This window comes from Trichechus manatus, unplaced genomic scaffold (assembly GCF_000243295.1).
Source record: "Trichechus manatus latirostris isolate Lorelei unplaced genomic scaffold, TriManLat1.0 scaffold00015, whole genome shotgun sequence".
NCBI classification, from domain to species: Eukaryota; Metazoa; Chordata; class Mammalia; order Sirenia; family Trichechidae; genus Trichechus; species Trichechus manatus.
Window position 1 is genome coordinate 15,811,206 of NW_004443951.1, and position 19,857 is coordinate 15,831,062.

Sequence of the window (19,857 nt, forward strand, 5' to 3'; positions counted from 1 at the left end):
TGGTATGAATCAAATTTGATGCCTCATCGAAAAGTAATTTTTTTCCTTAATGTTACTTTCCAATGTTTCTTTTGCATTAAATCCTTTGTAAGTATACTACTGGGGGATAATTCAGGGCAGTTGCCCTGGCCCAGCTGTAACCAATTTGAATCCAAAGCATAACTTTTCATGTTCCATATCTTAACATCCTTACTAAAAATGTGATTTACTCTCAGTCTACCTAATCCCCATGGCTCGTTCTCCTCAGTCCTACACACCTCCAAGCAACGAATTCAAGATCAGCATGAAATTGGAAGCACAGGACCCCAGGAACACCACATCCACCTGTATTGCCACAGTAGTTGGACTGACAGGTGCCCGCCTTCGCCTGCGCCTTGATGGAAGTGACAACAAAAATGACTTCTGGCGCCTGGTTGACTCAGCTGAAATCCAGCCTATTGGGAACTGTGAGAAGAATGGGGGTATGCTGCAGCCCCCTCTGGGTAAGTAACTGAACCCAGGCTCTCCCTAGTCAATTAGTTAGCCTCCAAAAATTGTACATACCATTATGGGAAAATTTACTGCCCTCTGCTTGTCTCTTCTTTTTCATATAGTCCAAAAGAAGAGGCCCACCTGGACCTGTCTTAATGAAATGAGCTGTAAAATCTAGACATGTCCATCTCCACATTAGCTTATGATATCCAAGTTCTCTCAAATGCTTCCTTTTTCTAACAAGAAACCACCCCCTTCATCTTCTTTGTCAGTTCCCATTTACCCTTAGAAAATGGAAGGAGATGTAGCCATTTAACCCACCTCAAAAAGGAAAAAACATATAAAGCTTTCATCAAATCCTTCAATATGACAAGGGGTGAGAGAAAAATCTCCCAGCAGAAAGGAAGAGTGTAAAAAGGGTCCCTTATCTCTTTTCCCCAAAATTCTCACTTGATCCTTGGAATTTTCTCACTTTGAGTTTATCGTTTATAAGGAAATGGCCTTATTTTATTTAAACTAATAATCCCATTAGATTTTTTTCCTCAACATCAGATTCATCTTTTTTCTGCTTCAGTGTACCTGAGGAATTCAGCGCATCCCATCAGTTACTGCCAAACACTATTGCAGTGAGTCCCAATGAAGAGTAGAGGAAGATGGATTATTGGGTGTGCGCTGTGTTCCCCTCAGGAAGCTGTGCTAGATTAATTGAGAGGTAGAGGGCGTGTATCATTTGAAAGAGCCCCTTCCCCCAGGTGATTGTTTAACACTTACCCCATTTAAAAGGTTATTTATAATGCAAAATTTCAAAAATATACAAAAGTGGAGAGTACAACAGTAAATATCCACATGTCCTTCCTTCATCCTTGATAATTATCAACACAGTCATTCTTGTTTTATCTATACCTGTACACACTCCCCGTCCCCCTCCTGCCCATTTGCCAAAACACAGTATCATTTTATTGTTAAATATTTTAGTATGTATCTCTCAAAGATGAGGAAAAATTTTAATAAAACAACCAGAATACCATTATCACATATAAATAAATTAATGATAATTCCTTAATATCAATAAATATTAGTGTTAAAATTTTCCTGATTGTCTGTCTGTCTCTCTCTCTCTGTCCCTCGTCTCTCTCTCTTTTACAGTTTTTTTTAAAATCAGAATCCAAATAAGATCCACATATTGCAGTTGGTTGATATGTCCCTTAAATCTCTTTTAATCTATTAGTTCTCCCTCCCTCTCATTTTTTTCTTGCAATTTATTTGCTGAAAAATCCAAGAATTTGTCTTTAAAATTTCTTATAATTATATTTTGCTGATTGTACCTGTAGTATCATTTATCATTTAACATGTTCCTCTGTCCTCTATTTTCTAGAAATTTGTAGCTCAATCTAGCAACCTGATCAGATCGAGGTTTGGTTTTTTCATAAGAATATTTCATAACAGATGGTATTTACCAGAGCTTTGAACCAGTTCTTCCCAGTTCAGTCATGGCCAAGGAAGCGAAACCGGAACAGATTCACATTTTTAAAATTTAGGTGAACTGGAACAGGAAAAATTAAGGGTCAGAGCCTTGCTGGAAACCTAATCTCCCCATTAGAAAGCAAGGGCAACGTTCTCATTGCATAGCAACGAAATCTCCTGCCCGTCAAATTTTGAGCAGTCCGGAAACAGCAGTGCCCCATTCAAAGATGACGGTTGATCGCACCACTTCTAATGTGTGTCGCCCGCCACAGTCCTGCTAATAATCCAGTCTCACACATCGGGCTCCTGAAAAGGCTCACCATGCCGTTTCTGAATCTCCCATACCAGGACTTTGACCCGTAATTTTTCCCGTTCTGGTTATCATTCCAAGGATTCATCCGTATTGCACTCAGTGTCTTTCCTTATGCTTGAATTGCCCCATTTTTGGCCAGTAGACAGGAGGGGGCCTCTTCAAGTTGTCTCCTAACTCTTTTTTTAAACATTAGTACTATTTGATAGCTTTCTTGGATTTTGGGAGTTTCAAAATGTTTCAGGCTCATCTTGTACATTTTATGCCCCAGATGCGGAATCAGCCATTTCTTCTAGGTTCCAGGTTCCTTTTAGTGGGAAGTGGTATTTAAAGACATAATCTAACTACTAGAGTTCTCAATGCTACTGAGTTGGTCACTCTTTCTAGGTCTTTCTGGTATACAGAGGTAGCAACTACTTTTTTTTTTTTATTAAGATGAAAGTATTAGTTCATGTTGATACTTCCCACTAAAATTCAGCACAGTGATGTATTTTCTTACTTCATCTTTAGTGTCTTACATCTGTATCTCCTTCGTACCACACCAAAACCCTATTTCTTCATGGCACCAACAAAATTACTCATTTGCTTTCTCCCATAATAGACACACAACAGTCTCAGAATAATAGTACCAGCACTACTAGAAGTATGATTACTGAGAGTGTTTTGGAGTTATTTGCATGTCTTTTTTCCTTACCCTCAAGGGAAGTATAGTCCAATAGTGTGTTATAAGGTCATTTGGATTAGTTTCTCTCTGAGTGGCTGTGCCACCAACTTGATTCAAAGTTAGGTTCATTTGTTTTATTTTATTTTTGATATTTAGGAATTGCTTTTTTAAACTAATTTGATTTATAAATGTGTAAAATATGTATATCGTTCTTAAAGTCAAATCTGTATTAGGTATACAGGCAGTCCCCGAGTTACCAATGTCCGACTTATGTACAGCCCATAGTTATAAAACCAACCCCCGTAAAGCCTATTAGATTAAAAATTTGAGGTACATACAATGGTTGGTAATAACAAACAGGTGCTACTTTGGGACATACATCAAAACATTGTTATTATTATTACTGTATTTTTATGTTAAAGATGTTTTAGTGTACCTGGAAGTGTTTCTTTAATGTTTTTTATGCATAGAAAGATAAACTATATACTCTACAAAGATAAACGTTTGATAATAAATACGAACCGTACCTAACTGTTCCAACTTATGTACAAATACAATTTAAAGCCAGATTTAGGAATGGAACGCATTCATAATCTGGGGACTGTCTGTATTCAGAGAAACCTCCTCCACCTTATTCCCTGCCTCTGTCATAGATAAGCACTTTCTTTTAATTTTATAGTTTATCCTCCCATTTTTTAAATGTAAGCAAATATATGCATATGTATGTGTGCTTGTATATGTATATATGTGTGCTTGTATATGTATATATGTGTATATATAAATATGTATCTTTCCTGCTTCTTGGGTAAATGATAGCATACTATATATACTTGTCTCAACCTTACTTTTTTCATTTAAGAATATGCCCTGAAGATGACTTCATAGTAGTATGCAGGTATTCCTCATCCCTCTTTACAACTTTATAATACTCCCCTGTCCATGCCCTATTTTTATGAATAGTGATTCATAAATATCTCAGAAATATCTTGAGAGTCTTTTAAAAAATACAAGTTCCCAGGCATAATAGTGACCATCTAAATCAAAATCCCCCCACATGTCTGTCAGTTTGTCATACTGTGGGGGGTTACATGTTGCTGTGATGCTGGAAGCTATGCCACCAGTGTTCAGATACCAGCAGGGTCACCCATGGCAGACAGGTATCAGCTCAGCTTCCAGACTAAGACAGGCTAGGAAAAAGGACTTGGAAGTCTACTTCTGAAGAGAAGTAACCAGTGAAAACCTTATGAATAGTAGCGGGACACTGTCTGATATAGTACCAGAAATGAGCCCCTCAGGTTGGAAGGCACTCAAAAGACAACTGGGGAAGAGCTGCCTCCTCAAAGTAGGGTTGACCTTAATGACGTGGATAGAGTCAAGCTTTCAGGACAGTCATTTGCTGATATGGCACAAATCAAAATGAGAAGAAACAGCTGCAAACATCCATTAATATTTAGAACATGGAATGTACAAAGTATGAATCTAGGAAAATCAGAAATCATCAAAAATGAAATGGAACACATAAAGATTGATATCCTAGGCATTAGTGAGCTGAAATGGACTCATATTGGCCATTTTGGATCGGACATTCATAAGGTCTACTATGTTACGAATGACAAATTGAAGAGGAATGGCTTTGCATTCATTGTCAAAAAGAACATTTCAAGATCTATGCTAAGTACAATGCTGTCAGTGATAGGATAATACCCATACACCTACAAGGAAGACCAGTTAATACCACTATTATTCAAATTTAGACACCAACCACTAAGGGCAAAGATGAAGAAATTGAAGATTTTTACCAACTTCGGCAGCCTGAAATTGACCAAACATACAATTGGGATGCATTGATAAATACTGGTGATTGGAATGCAAAAGCTGGAAACGAAGAAGAATCAGTAGTTGGAAAATATGGCCTTGGTGATAGAAATGATGCTGGAGATCGCATGATAGAATTTTGCAAGACCATCGACTTCTTCATTGCAAGTACCTTTTTTTAGCAATGAAAATGGTGACTGTACCTGTGGACCTCACCAGATGGAATACACAGGAATCAAATGAAGAACATCTGTGAAAAGAGATAATGGAAAAGCTCAATATCATCAGTCAGAACAAGGCCAGCAGCCAACTGTGGAACAGACCATCGATTGCTCATATGCAAGTTCAAGCTGAAGCTGAAGAAAATTAGAACAAGTCCATGAGAGCCAAAGTACAACCTTGAATATATCGCACCTGAATTTAGGGACCATCTCAAGAGTAGGTTTGACATGTTGAACACTAATGACCGAAGACCAGACGAGTTGTGGAATGACATCAAGGACATCATACATGAAGAAAGCAAAAGGTCATTAAAAAGACAAGAAAGAAAGAAAAGACCAAGATGGATGTTAGAAGAGACGCTGAAACTTGCTCTTGAAGATCAGGTAGCTAAAGCAGACAGAAGAAATGATGATGTAAAAGAGCTGAACAGAAGATTTCAAAGGGTGGCTGAAGAAGACAAAGTAAAGTATTATAATGACATGTGCAAAAACCTGGAGTCAGAAAACCAAAAGGGAAGAACGTGCTCAGCATTTTTCAAGCCAAAAGAACTGAAGAAAAAATTCAAGCCTTGAGTTGCAATATTGAAGGACTCTTCAGGTAAAATATTAAACAACACAGGAAGCATCAAAAGAAGATGAAAGGAATACACAGAGTCATTATACCAAAAAGAATCATTTGACATTCAAACATTTCAGGAGGTAGCATATGATCAGGAACTGATAGTAGTGAAGGAAGGAGTCCAGGCTGCACTGAAGGCATTGGTGAAAAACAAGGCTCTAGGAGCTGACGGAACACCAATTGAGATGTTTCAACAAATGGATGCAATGCTGGAAGTACTCACCCATCTATGCCAAGAAATTTGGAGGATAGTTACCTGGCCAACCAACTGGAAGAGATCCAGATTTATGCCTATTCCAAAGAAAGATGATTCAACCGAATGTGGAAATTATTGAACAATATCACATGCAAGTAAAATTTTCTGAAGATCATTCAAAAGCAGTTGCAGCAGTACATTGACAGGGAACTGCCAGAAATTCAAGCCAGATTCAGTAGAGGACGTGGAACCAGGGATATCATTGCTGATGTTCATGGATCCTGGCTGAAAGCAGAGAATACCAGAAAGGTGTTTACCTGTGTTTTATTGACTATGCAAAGGCATTCGACTGTGTGGATCGTAACAAATTATGGATAACATTGTGTAGAATGGGAATCCCAGAACACTTCATTGTGCTCATGAGGAACCTGTACACAGACCTAGAGGCAGTCGTTTGAACAGAACAAGGGGATATTGCATGTTTTTAAGTCAGGAAAGATGTGCATCAGGATTGTATCCTTTCATCATACTTAATCAGTCTGTATGCTGACCACATAATCTGAGAAGCTGGACTGTATGAAGAATAGCGGGGCATTGGGATTGGAGGAAGACTCATTAACAACCTCTGTTATACAGATGACACAACCTTGCTTACTGAAAGTGAAGAGGACTTGAAGCACTTACTGATGAAGATCAAAGACTACAGCCTTCAGTATGAATTACATCTCAATATAAAGAAAACAAAAATCCTCACAACGGGACCAATAAGCAACATCATGATAAATGGAGAAAAGATTGGAGTTGTCAAGGATTTCAGTTTACTTGGATCCACAATCAATGCCCATGTAAGTAGCAGTCAGGAAATCAAACAACATACTGCATTGGGCAAATCTGCTGCAAAAGACCCCCTTAAAGTGTTAAAAAGCAAAGATGTCACTTTAAGGACTAAGGTGCCCCTGACCCAAGCCATGGTATTTTCAGTCATCTCATATGCATACGAAACCTGGACAATGAATAAGGAAGACCAAAGAAGAATTGATGCCTTTGAATTGTGGTGTTGGTCAAGAATATTGACTTTACCATGGACTGCCAGAAGAGCAAACAAATCTGTCTTGGAAGAAGTACAGCCAGAATGCCCCTTAGAAGCAGGGATGGTGAGACTATGTCTTACATACTTTGGACAGGTTATCAGGAGGGATCAGTCCCTGGAGAAGGACATCATGCCTGGTAAAGCAGAGGGTCAGCAAAAACCAGGAAGACCCTCAATGAGATGGATTGGCACAGTGGCTACAACAGTGGGCTCAAGCATAACAAGGATTGTAAGGATGGCGCAGAACTGGGCAGTGTTTCATTCTGTTGTACATAGGCTCGCTATGAGTCGGAACTGACTTGACAGCACCTAGCAACAACACCAACAAAAATTCTCCAGAAAACTCCGGATCAAAAAGTAAGCAAATCAAACTACCCATAACTTATAACTCTCCCTAAATGTAACTTGGAGTCAAGAATATCACCAATTTCAATTAAATGTTACTGGGGAAATAAAAATCTGGAACCAGCAAAAGCTAGTACCAGACCCATACAGGAATGAATAATCAGGTGGAAACTGCATAAAAAAGAGGAGAGAGAATGTGGGGCTAGCAAAGCCAGAGTAACCCCAGAAAGAGATAGTCCCATCTAGAGTGGCGAGAACAGGACTGAAACTTAGTGGATTAGAGTGTTGGCTACTGGTAAATCAAAAGAGAGAGGTTTGAAAGTGTGAGGAAATAGAGATAGAAGTCTTAGAAATATACCACCTTTGGGGAGAGGAAGGAATAATGTTGAAAGGAAAGAAGGAAACAAGGATTATACAGAAACAAAAAAGAATCATGAAATCAAAAGACACATCAACCTTCCCATTTCATCCCAAACAAGCCCGTCTGTTAAAGAAACTGCATTTCACTATGCCAACAAAAACACTCTTGACTCAAGACCCCTGCCAAAATAGAATCATCTGTTTTTGCTGGTCCAGGAAAATATAAGACATTTCAAAATACCAGGAAACAGCAATCAACAACCAATAAAAAAACCTTCTATATGAAGAAAATAAGGGTAAAAACATTTCAACTACTGAAGATTCTACTGCCAAAACCAGTGACTAAGCAGAGGAGAACTATTGCACAACACCCAACTTAAATTAAACAAGTACTGGCACATATGAAAAAATACCATTAATTGTAAAATTTAAAAGTCAGATTAGAAATGCATAATGGAGAGAAAGATGTGAAAAAAGAGTTGTCCAAACTCATATTGAAGAAAGACAAAAGTATCTCAGTTGACTCAATTTCAAGGTGCTCAAAGGTACAATAGATTTAACTGAAGATATAATAAGGGACATTGAGGAGAGGAATAAAAAACATCCAAGAGAATAAAAATAAATACTGGAGAAGGTCAAAAAGAATCAGAAATGAACGGTTAGATATAGAACATAGACAGTAAAGATCCAACTTATATGTACTGTATTTTTCGCAAATAATGCACCCACGTGAATAACATACCCACACATATAACGCGCATAGCATGCCTAGAAAAATAATGCTCAAGGAGGTTGTGCAGTTTGCAAAACAAGTATAATACACTTGTTAGTTATATAAATATACAGTATATATAATCATTGCAGTCCCTGAAGAAGATAAAACAATGAAACAGAATTAATATTTAAAACTGTTATGCAACAAAACTTGCCAAAAATTAAAGAAGACCTGAACCTACATGTTAGAAGGGCCTATCTTATTCCTGGGAAAATTAAATCATACTGGTCAACTTCAAGTCATATTCTGGTAAAACTTCTAGGTTCTAAGTATAAAAGAAAAAGGCAAAAAGACTGAGTCCTTTACAAGGGAAAGAAAATCACCAGAACTAGATGGTGCCTGACTGCCACTACTGAGTGCCCTGAGATCACAATAGAGGGTTCCAGACAGAGCGAGAGAAAAATTGTAGAACAAAAAATCACATTCACAAAAAAGACCAGACTTACTTGTCTGACCAAGACTGTAGGAACCCCTGAGACTATGGCCCTAAGACACCCTTCTGATCTGGAACTGAAGCCATTCCCGGAGACCACTTTTCAACCAAACCATAGACAGGCCTATAAAATAAACGATAACACTGAGAGGAACATGCTCCTTAGAACAATCAATTATAGGAGATCAATTACACGAAACCAAAAGCAAAAATGAGAAGGCAGGAAGGGGTAGAAAATCAGAATAAAAGGAAACAGGGAACCTAGAATGGAAATGAAGAGAGTGCTGACACATTGTGAGTAATGAAACCAATGTCATGGAACACTGTATATACAGACTGTCAAATGGGAAGCTACTTTGCTCTGTAAACTTCCACTTAATGCACAATTAAAAAAAAAAAAAAAGATTTGCAGCCTTGGAAACCTTATGGGGCGGTTCTCTGTCCTATGGGGTCACTATGAGTTGGAGTCAACTCGATGGCAGTGGGTATGGTTTGGGTAACGTAGAGATAATGGCACTGAGAGAGAAAATAATATCCTTTTACTTAATTTTGTTAAAAATAACCCATGATGTTAAAAATAATACAATTCTTTTAATAGGTTTTATTGAAAGTTTTAAAACTTATTAAAATGAATCAATATAAAATGACAACATAAAACCCTAAAGAATCCACAAGAAAACTACTGGAACTAATAGAAGATTTCAGCAAAGTTTCAGGATACAAGATACACATACAAAAATCAGTTGCATTCCTTTTCACCACCAAAGAGAACCTCAGAGAGGAAATCACCAAATCAATACCATTTACAATAGCCCCCCAAAAGATAAAATACTTAGGAATAAATCTAACCAGAGATGTAAAAGATCTCTACAGTGAAAACTACAAGACACTACTGCAAGAAACCGAAAGAGACCTGCATAAGTGGAAAAACATACCTTGCTCATGGATAGATAGACTCAACATTGTGAAAATGTCAGTTCTAGCCAAAGCAATCTACTATCTACAATGCAATCCTGATCCAGATTCCACCAGGATTCTTTAATGAGATCGAGAAACAAATCACCAACTTCATATGGAAAGGGAAGAGGCCCCGAATAAGTAAAGCATTACTCAAAGAAAAACAAAGTGGGAGACCTCACACTACCGATTTTGGAATCTATTATACCACCATGGTAGTCAAAACAGCCTGGTACTGATACAACAACAGATACATAGACCAATGGAACAGCATTGAGAATCCAGACATAAATTCATCGGCCTGTGAGCAGCTGACATTTGACAAAGGCCCAAGTCTGTTAACTGGGGAAAAGACAGTCTCTTTAACAAATGGTGCTGGCATAACTGGATATTCATCTGCAAAACACTGAAACAAGACCCATACCTCACACCATGCACAAAAACTAACTCTGAATGGATCAAAGACTTAAATATAAAATCGAAAACAATAAAGATCATGGAAGAAAAAATAGGGACAACGCTAGGAGCCCTAATACATGGCATAAACACAATACGAACCATAAGAAACAATGCATAAGCACCAGAAGAGAGACTAGATAAATGGGAGCTCCTAAAAATCAAACACTTACGCTCATCAAAAGACTTCACCAAAAGAGTCAAAAGACAACCTACAGACTGGGGAAAAACTTTTGGCACGATAAATCCGATCAGCGTCTAATCTCTAAAATTTACAAGATATACTGCAAAACCTCAACAACAAAAAGACAAATAACCCAATTAAAAAATAGGCAAAGGATATGAACAGGCACTTCGCCAAAGAAGATATTCAGGCGGCTAACAGACACATGAAGAAATGCTCACAATCATTAGCGATTAGAGAAATGCAGATCAAAACTACAATGAAATATCATCTTACCCCAATAAGGCTAGCATTAATCCAAAAAACACAAAATAATAAATGCTGGAGAGGTTGTGGAGAGACTGGAACACTTATACACTGTTGGTGGAAATGTAAAATGGTACAACCACTTTGGAAATCGATTTGGTGCTTCCTTAAAAAGCTAGAAATAAAAGTACCATACGATCCAGCTGTCCGGCTCCTTGGAATATATCCTAGAGAAATAAGAGCCGTCACATGAATAGATACATGCACACCCATGTTCGCTGCAGCACTGTTCACAATAGCAAAAAGGTAGAAACAACCTAGGTGCCCATCAATGGACGAATGGATAAACAAATTATGGTATATCCATACAATGGAATACTACACAATGATAATAACGATGAAGCTGTGAAACATAACGTGGAGGAATCTGGAGGGCATTATGCTGAGTGAATTTAGTCAGTCACAGAAGGACAAATATTATGTAAGACCACTATTATAAGAACTCAAGAAAAAGTTTAAACACAGAAGAAAACATTCTTTGATGGTCATGAGGGTGGGGAAGGAGGGTGAGGGTTATTTACTAGCTAGATAGTAGATAAAAATTATCTTAGGTGAAGGGAAGGACAGCACACACTACAGGGGAAGTCAGCACAACCGGGCTAAACCAAAGCTTTAGAAGTTTCTTGAATACAATCAAACACTTTGAGGGACAGAGTACCAGGAGTAGGGGTCTGGGGACCATGCTTCCAGGGAACATCCAGGTCAATTGGCATAACAGAGCTTATTAAGAAAATGTTCTGCATCCTACTTTGGTGAGTGGCATCTGGGGTCTTAAAAGCTTGCAAGCAGCCATCTAAGATGCATCAATTGGTCCCAACCACCTGGAATAAAGGAGAATGAAGAACACCAAAGACACAAGGAAAGTATTAGCCCAAGAGACAGTAAGGGCCACACAAACCAGAGACTTCATCAGCCTGAGACCAGAAGAACTAGATGGTGCCCGGCTACCACCAATAACCACCCTGACAGGGAACACAACAGAGAGTCCCGGATGGAGCGGGAGAAAGGGGGGGCGCGGAACTCAAATTCTAGTAAGAAGACTAGACTGAACAGTCTGACTGAGACTGGAAGAACCCCAGAAAGCATGGCCCCTGGATTCTCTATCAGCTCAGAGCTAAAACAATTTCCGAGGCCAACTCTTCAGACAGGGATTGAACTGGACTGTGGGACATAAAGTGATACTCGTGAAGACTGTGCCTCTTAGCTCAAGTAGATACAAGAGACTAAATGGGCAGCTTCTGTCCGGAGGTGAGATGGGAAGGCAGAGAGGGTTAGGAGCTGGTTGAATGGACATGGGGAATCGGGTGGAAAGGAGGAGTGTGCCGTCACAGTATGGGGAGAGCAATTAGAGTCACGTAACAATGTATATATAAATTTTTGTATGGGAAAAAATAGAAAAAAGTAAAATGACAACATAAAAAAACTCAATGTAATTGTTTTCTTGGCATTTAACAAATTTTCCATAAATTCTGATTTATCTTTAAAAGAAGAAAATCAGTTTGCATCAGACTTCTCAATAGCAGCTTACATAGCAAAACGAAGTGGAACAACATTTTCAAGAAATTGAAGGAAAGAAAATGTGAGCAAGGGTTTTGTATCTAGTCAAACTGTTCTTCAAGTATTGCGATTATATTGAAATAGTTTCAGCATGCAAAAGCTCAAGGAATACTGTAATCCCAAGCCCTTCCTGAGGAATAAATTAGAGAAGAAACTTCATCCAACCAAGAAATGATCAGTCTAAGACAAAAACAAAGGTAAGGACAAGCATAGAATAGTATGTGTAACAGTGTGGTTTCAGTGAAGAGAGAGAAACCATACAGGAATCTGAACACAGGAGTCCCTGGGTGTGCAAACGGTTAATGCTCTCACCTGATTCTGAAAGGTTGGAGGTTCAGGTCCACCCAAAGGCACCTTGGAAGAAAATCCCTGCAGTCTGCTTCCAAAAAATCAGCCGTTGAAAACTCTGTGGAATATAGTTCTATTCTGACAGACATGGGGTTGCCATGAGTCAAAATCGACTCAGGAACAACTGGTTCTGATTAATTTGAACACAGAAAGTTAAATATAATTAACTATAACAGAGTATTGTGGTAATGAGGGATTGGCTAGTAAAAATGCAATAGAACTGTAAAGTATACAGGAATAACATAAGGAGAAGCCACTACCCCTGAGACTGAGATACTGTGCCCAAGGAAGAGCCTTCTTTCCCCCACCCCCAGGTCTGAAATCTGTACCTTGTTGGGGAAGGCGCAGCCATGGCTTACTAGATGGCAGAGAAACCACTGTGGTGCCCCACCAGTTGTACTTGCTAGAAATTTGCCCTCTAGGGTATTGAGGAAAGCTGTTTATGGAGAGGTATTTCACTGGAGTAACTGTTACAAAACTGCCCAAAGGGGAAACTGCTGGCCACTGGATACTAGTGGCTTCTCAGTGCTGTAGAAACAGGCACTGGAGAAGCCGTGAGTGCGGCAGAAGACTGCTGAGCAAACACAAGAACCAGGAAGCAAATCCCATTCCTCCTGCAATGCCTCTAGGTAGGATCAGAAAATATCATTTAAAGCTGATAAGCAAAATAATTGAAGCTTAAGTAAGAAAGGACTTTAAGGACTAAGGTCTGCCTCACCCAAGCCATGGTATTTTCAGTCGTCTTCATATGCATGTGAAAGCTGGACAAGGAATAAAGAAGACCGAAGAAGAATTGATGCCCTAGAATTATAGTGTTGGCAAAGAACATTGACTGTACCATGGACTGCCAGAAGAATGAACAAATCTGTCTTGGAAGAAGTATTGCCAGAAGGCTTCTTAGAATTAAGGATGGTAAGACTTCATCTCACATAGTTTGGACATGTTATCAGGAGGGACCAGTCCCTGGAGAAGGACATCATGCTTAGTAAAGTAGAGGATCAGCAAAGAAGAGGAAGCCTCGCAACAAGATGGATTGACACAGTGGCTGCAACACAGTGGGCTCAAGCATAACAACAATTGTGAGGATGGCACAGGACCAAGCAGTGTTTCATTTTGTTGTACCTGGGGTCACTATGAGTCCGAACCGACTCAATGACACCTAACAACAACAAGTAAGTAAAGAGTCCCTAGGTGGCGCAAACAGTTAAGCACTGGACTACTAGCCAAAAGGTTGGCAGTTCGAACCCACCCAGAAGAAGAATTGATGCCTTTGAATTATGGTGTTGGCGAACAATATTGAATTTTACCCTGGGCTGCCAGAAGAATGAACAAATGTGTCTTAGAAGAAGTACAGCTAGAATGCTCCTTAGAAGCATTAATGACGGGACTTCATTTCATGTACTTTGGACATGTTATCAGGAGGGACTAGTCCCTGGAGAAGGACATCACGCTTGGTAAAGTAGAGGGTCTGCAAAAAAGAGGAAAAGACACAGTAACTGCAACAGTGGGCTCAAACATAGAAATGATTGTGAGGATGGCGCAGGACTGGGCAGTGTTTTGTTCTGTTGTACATGGGGTCACTGTGAGTTGGAACCGACTCATCAGCACCTAACAACAATAAACAAGGATCACTAAAATAAAAAAGATAATAAGTGTTGATGAGGATGTGGAGAAATTGGAACCCCATACATTGCTGGAGAGATTGTAAAATGCTAGAGCTACTTTGGAAAGCAGTTTGGAAGTTACTCAAAATATTAAACATAGAATTATCGTGTGTCCCTGAAATTTCATTCCTAGGTATATACCCAAGAAAATTGGAAACGTATAGCCACACAAAAACGTATACATGAATGTTCATGGCATCATTATTCATAATAGCCAAAAAGTGGTAACAACACAAATGTTCACCAACTGATGAATGGATAAACAAAGTGGTATGTCCATACAATGGAATATTATTTGGTAATGAGATGGAATAAAGTACTGATACATACTACAATATGGATAAACCTTGAAAACCTTATGCTAAGTGAAAGAAGTCTCACATATTGGCCAGTTATTATATGATTCCATTTATGTGAAGAGTCAAGAATGAGCAAATATGTAGAGACAGAAAATAGCTGAGTGGTTGCCTGAAACTGGTTCAAGGAGGGAATGGGGAATGATTGCTAATGATTATGGAGTGCTTTTTTAGAGTAATAAAAATATTCTAAAATTAGATTGCAGTGAAGTTCGTGCAACTTTGTGAAGATACTAAAATCCACTGAATTGTATACCAGGGTAAATTTTGTGGTATGTGAGTTATATCTCAGTAAAGCTGTTCTTTTTTTAAAAAATAACATATCTGATAAAGAACTTGTGTCCAGAATATATGAAGAACTCTCAAAACTCAATAATAAGGAAACCAACACCCCAGTCTTTTTTTAAGTGGGTGAAAGACTTGGACCAGCACTTCACCAAAGAGGATATACTAATAGCAAATAAGCATGTGCAGATGCATTAGTCATTAGGAAATGCAACTTAAAACCTCAATAATATTCCAATACACCATTAAAATGACTGAAAAATTTTAGAGCTAACAATGCCAAGTGCTAACGAGAATGTGGAGCAATAGGAATTCTCATACATTGCTAATGAGAATACAAAATGGTATAGCCACTTTCGAAAACAGTTTGACAATTTCTTATGAAACTTAGCATACATTTATCATACAATGCAGCAATCCCACTCCTAGATTTCTAGCCAAGTGAAATGAAAACTTATGTTCATACAAATGTTGTTGTGGTCAGTCGAGTGGATTCCAACTCATAATGGCCCTATAGGACAGGGTAGAACTGCCCCATATGGTTTCCGAGGCTCTAATCATTATGGCAGTAGATTGCCACAACTTTCTTCCCTGGAGTGACAGATGGATCTGAACCACCAGCCTTTTGGTTAGCAGCCAAGCACTTTAACCACTGTGCTACCATGGCTGCTTGTCCACACAAATACCTAAATGTGAGTATAAAATGCCTGTATTTACAATCATCATCAACAAGTCAAGCATCCTTTAAGGAATGAATAAACAAACTGGTAAACCCATACAATGAGATACTACTCAGCGATAAATTGGAACAAACTACTGATACATGCAGTGACATAGGTGAATTTCAAATGTATTATGCTAAGGAAAAGATGCTAGACTCAAATGGCCACATACTTTATAACTCCATGTATATGACATTCTGGAAGAGGCAAAGCTGTAAGGACAGCAGGCAGATAAATGGTTGTTCTTGGCTGGGGTTCAGGGGAAAGGTAGCCTACAAAGAGGGACAAGGGAATTTTTGGAGGTGATGGAACACTTCTGTATCTTGACTGTGGCAGTCATTACACACCTGTTCACATTTGTCAAAATTCACAGGAATGTGCAGTAAAAGGGGAGAATTTTACTGCATGTAGATTAATAAAAACCTTAATAAAAACTCATGAAAAACATGAAAGGTTTGAAAATAGAAGGATATTTTTGTTTCTAAATGAAGCAACTGTTTATCACAAAGATGTCATTCTAAGTTTTACTTGATCCCGGTAAAAATATCAACAGATTGATTCTATAGTGCAGATTGATTCTATAGTGCATATGAAAAAAATAAAAATACAAGAGAAGGGAACTTCAGTTTCCAGTCATGATAGAATAACAGGGCCAGATTTACCTTTTTGTCTTAAACAATTAGAAAACCAGAAAAAAATCTATATGGTACAAGAGTTTTTAGACATTGGACAAAAGGCAGTACATAACAGAGATTCCTGAGAGAAGGGAAACGAGTAAGCCTGGTGAGTTTCTCCAGCTCACTGCTTGGAGAGTTTCCAGACTGCAGCACAGGGAGGAGGGTCCCAAACAGCTTTTGTTCTTACTGAGTTAAGCAGAGTTTGGGGAGGACAAGAAGGCTAGAATTAGGGATATAGTGCCAGTAGAAGGGAGTTGAATGGAGAGATCAGGAGAGGTGCAAAGGAATCCTCTTGATTTTTGGCTAATACTTACCTTTGCAAGTGTGTGAGAAAACTACCGAGACTGGAGAAAGAACCACTAGAAAAGAGTAGGCAAAAAAAAAAAAATCCTTACACCTCACACGCAACTCAAAATAGTTCATACTTTTACCGAAACCAAAGTAGAAACAAAACCTCCTAACATACTTGACATTGAGTAGTGTTCTTACCTGGTATTGCTTCAGTAGTGAGGCCAAATTAGCCATGGACTAATAAAGGTTGTTCTGGACCTGCCCTAACAAAACTTAAAAACAAGCCTTGAAGGATCAAACTGATTCTGAGTAACTTAACTGCATCCCAAAACAAAGCCCAAAATATGTAAATGAAAACATGAGTATCTTGAGTAGAGAAATGAAAAATTTAGAAGACCCAAATTGAACTGTAGGTGCCATTGAGTTGGTTCTAACTCATAGTGATCCTCTATACAATAGAACAAAACACTGCCTGGTCCTGCACCATCATCACAATCATTGCTATGTTTGAGCCCACTGTTGCAGCCACTGTGTCAATCCATGTCATTTAGGGTATTCCTCTTTTTCACTGATCCTCTACTTTACCAAACATGGTGTCCTTCTCCAGGGACTAGTCCCTCCTGATAACATGTCCAAAGTACGGAAGACAAAGTCTTGCCATCCTCGCTTCCAAGGAGCACTCTCATTCTACTTCTTCCAAGACAGACTTGTTCAGTCTTCTGGCAGTCCATGCTATATCCAATATTCCTCACCAACACCATAACATGTCCAAAGTACAAGAAACGAAGTCTTAACCATTCTTGCTTCTAAGGAATATTCTGGCTGTAAGTCTTCCAAGACAGATTTGTTCGTTCTTCTGCCAGTCCATGGTATATTCGATGTTTTTTGCCAACACTGTAGTTCAATGACATCGATTCTTCTTCGGTCTTCCTTATTCATTGTCCAGCTTTTGCATGCATATGAGGCAACTGAAAATACCATGGCTTGGGTCAGGGGTACCTTAGTCCTCAAAGTGATGTCTTTGCTTTTCAACACTTTAAAGAGTGTCTTTTGCAGCAGGTTTGCCCAATGTGATACATTGTTTAATTTCTTGACTTCCATGAGCATTGATTGTGGACACAAGTAAAATGAAATCCTTGACCACTTCAATATTTCCTCCATTTACCATGATGTTTCTTATTGGTCCAGTTGTGAGGATGTTTGTTTTCTTTATGTTAAGGTGTAATCCATACTGAAGGCTGTGGTCTTTGCTCTTCATCAGTAAGTGCTTCAAGTCCTCTTGGCTTTCAGCAAGCAAGGTTGTGTCATCTTCAGATCACAGGTTGTTAATGAATCTTCCTCCAGTCCTATGTCACATTCTTCTTCATATAGGACAACTTCTGGGATTGTTTACTTAGCATATAGATTGAATAAGTATGGTGAAAGGATACGACTCTGACGCACATCTTCTCTAATTTTAAACCACTAAGTATCCCCTTGTTCTGTTTGAACAACTATCTCTTGGTCCGTGTACAGGTTCCTCATGAGCACAATTAAGTGGTCTGTAATTCCCATTCTTCCCAGTGTTATCCAAAATTTGTTATGATCCACACAGTCAAATGCCTTTGCATAGTCAATAAAACACAGGTAAACATCTTTCTGATATTCTCTGCTTTCAGTTGAGATCCATCTGACATCAGCAGTGATCGCCTTTGTTCCGCATCCTTTTCTGAATTTGGCTTGAGTTTCTGGCAGTTCCCTATCAATGTACTGCTGCAACTGCTTTTGAGTGATCTTCAGCAAAATTTTACTTGTGTGTGATATTAATGATATTGTTTGATAATTTCTACATTCAGTTGGATTGCCTTTCTTTGGAAAGGGCATAAATATGGATCTCTTACAGTCAGTTGGCCAGGTAGCTGTCTTCCAAATTTCTTGGCTTAGATGAGGGAATGCTTCCAGCATTACATCTGTTTGTTGAAATATCTCAATTGGTATTTGTCAGTTCCCGGAACCTTGTTTTTCACCAGTGCCTTCAGTGCAGCTGGGACTTTTTCCTTCATTACCATCGGTTCTTGATCATATGCTAACTCCTGAAATGGTTGAATGTCAACCAGTTCTTTTTGGTAAAAACCAAAAAACCCAAACCCGTTGCCATTGAGTCAATTCCAATTCATGGTGACCCTATAGGACAGAGTAGAATTGTCCCATAGGGTTTCCAAAGAGCGGCTGGTGGATTTGAACTACTGACCTTTTGGGTAGCAGCTGTAGCTCTTAACCACTTTGCCACTGCTTATTCCTTCCATCTACTTCTGATGCTTCCTGCATCATTCAATATTTGCCCATAGAATCCTTCAATATTGTAACTCAAGGCTTGAATTTTTTTCTTCAGCTCTTTCAGCTTGGGAAATGCTGAGCGTGTTCTTCCCTTTTGGTTTTCTAACTCCAGATCTTTGCACATGTCATTGTAATACTTTGTCTTCTTGAACTGTCCTTCGAAATCTTCTGGTCAGCTCTTTTTCCTGATCATTTCTTCCATTCACTTTAGCTACTCTGTGTTCAAGAGCAAGTTTCAGAGTCTCTTGTGACATCCATTTTGGTCTTTTCTTTCTTTCCTGTCTTTTTAATGACCCTTTGCTTTCTTCATTTATGATGTCCTTGATGTCATCCTACAACTCATCTGGTTTTTGGTCATTGGTGTTCAGTGTGTCAAATCTATTCTTGAGATGGTCTCTAAATTCAAGTGGGATATGCTCAAGGTCATACTTTGGCTTTCATGGACTTGTTCTAATTTTTTTCAGCTTCAGCTTAAACTTGCATGTGAGCAATTGATGGTCTCTTCTGCAGTCAGCACCTCGCCTTGTTCTGACTGATGATACTGAGCTTCTCCTTCATCTCTTTCCACAGATGTAGTCGATTTGATTCCTGTGTGTTCCATCCGGTAAGGTCCACAAGTATAGTCACTGTTTTATGTTGTTGAAGAAAGGTATTTGCAATGAATAAGTCACTGGTCTTGAAAAATTCTGTCATTTGATCTCCGGCGTTGTTTTTATCACCAAGGCCATGTTTTCCAACTACCAATCCTTCTTCTTTGTTTCCAGCTTTCTAATTCCAATCACCAGTAATTACCAATGCGTCCTGATTACATGTTCGATCAATTTCAGAGTATAGAAGTTGGTAGAAGTCTTAAATGTCTTCATCTTTGCACTAGTGGTTGGTGCATATATTTGAATAATACTCATATTAACTGGTCTTCCTTGTAGGGGTATAGATATTATCCTATCACTGACAGTGTTGTACTTCAGGATAGAT

The 19,857-nt window shown here is 38.8% G+C and overlaps 1 protein-coding gene across 12 annotated transcripts in view; it reads left to right on the forward strand.

Moving 5' to 3' along the window:
- SCMH1 (Scm polycomb group protein homolog 1) overlaps positions 1-19,857 on the forward strand; it is a 240,650-nt gene that overhangs the window by 98,058 nt on the left and 122,735 nt on the right. For 11 of the 12 annotated variants that reach the window (XM_023727153.1, XM_023727151.1, XM_023727152.1 and 8 more), the window contains one exon: positions 248-482. In XM_023727153.1, the coding sequence (XP_023582921.1) occupies positions 248-482 (235 nt within the window). Of the gene's footprint in view, positions 1-247; positions 487-19,857 lie in introns of those variants that run through there. The other variant, XM_023727161.1, reaches the window with a different exon arrangement.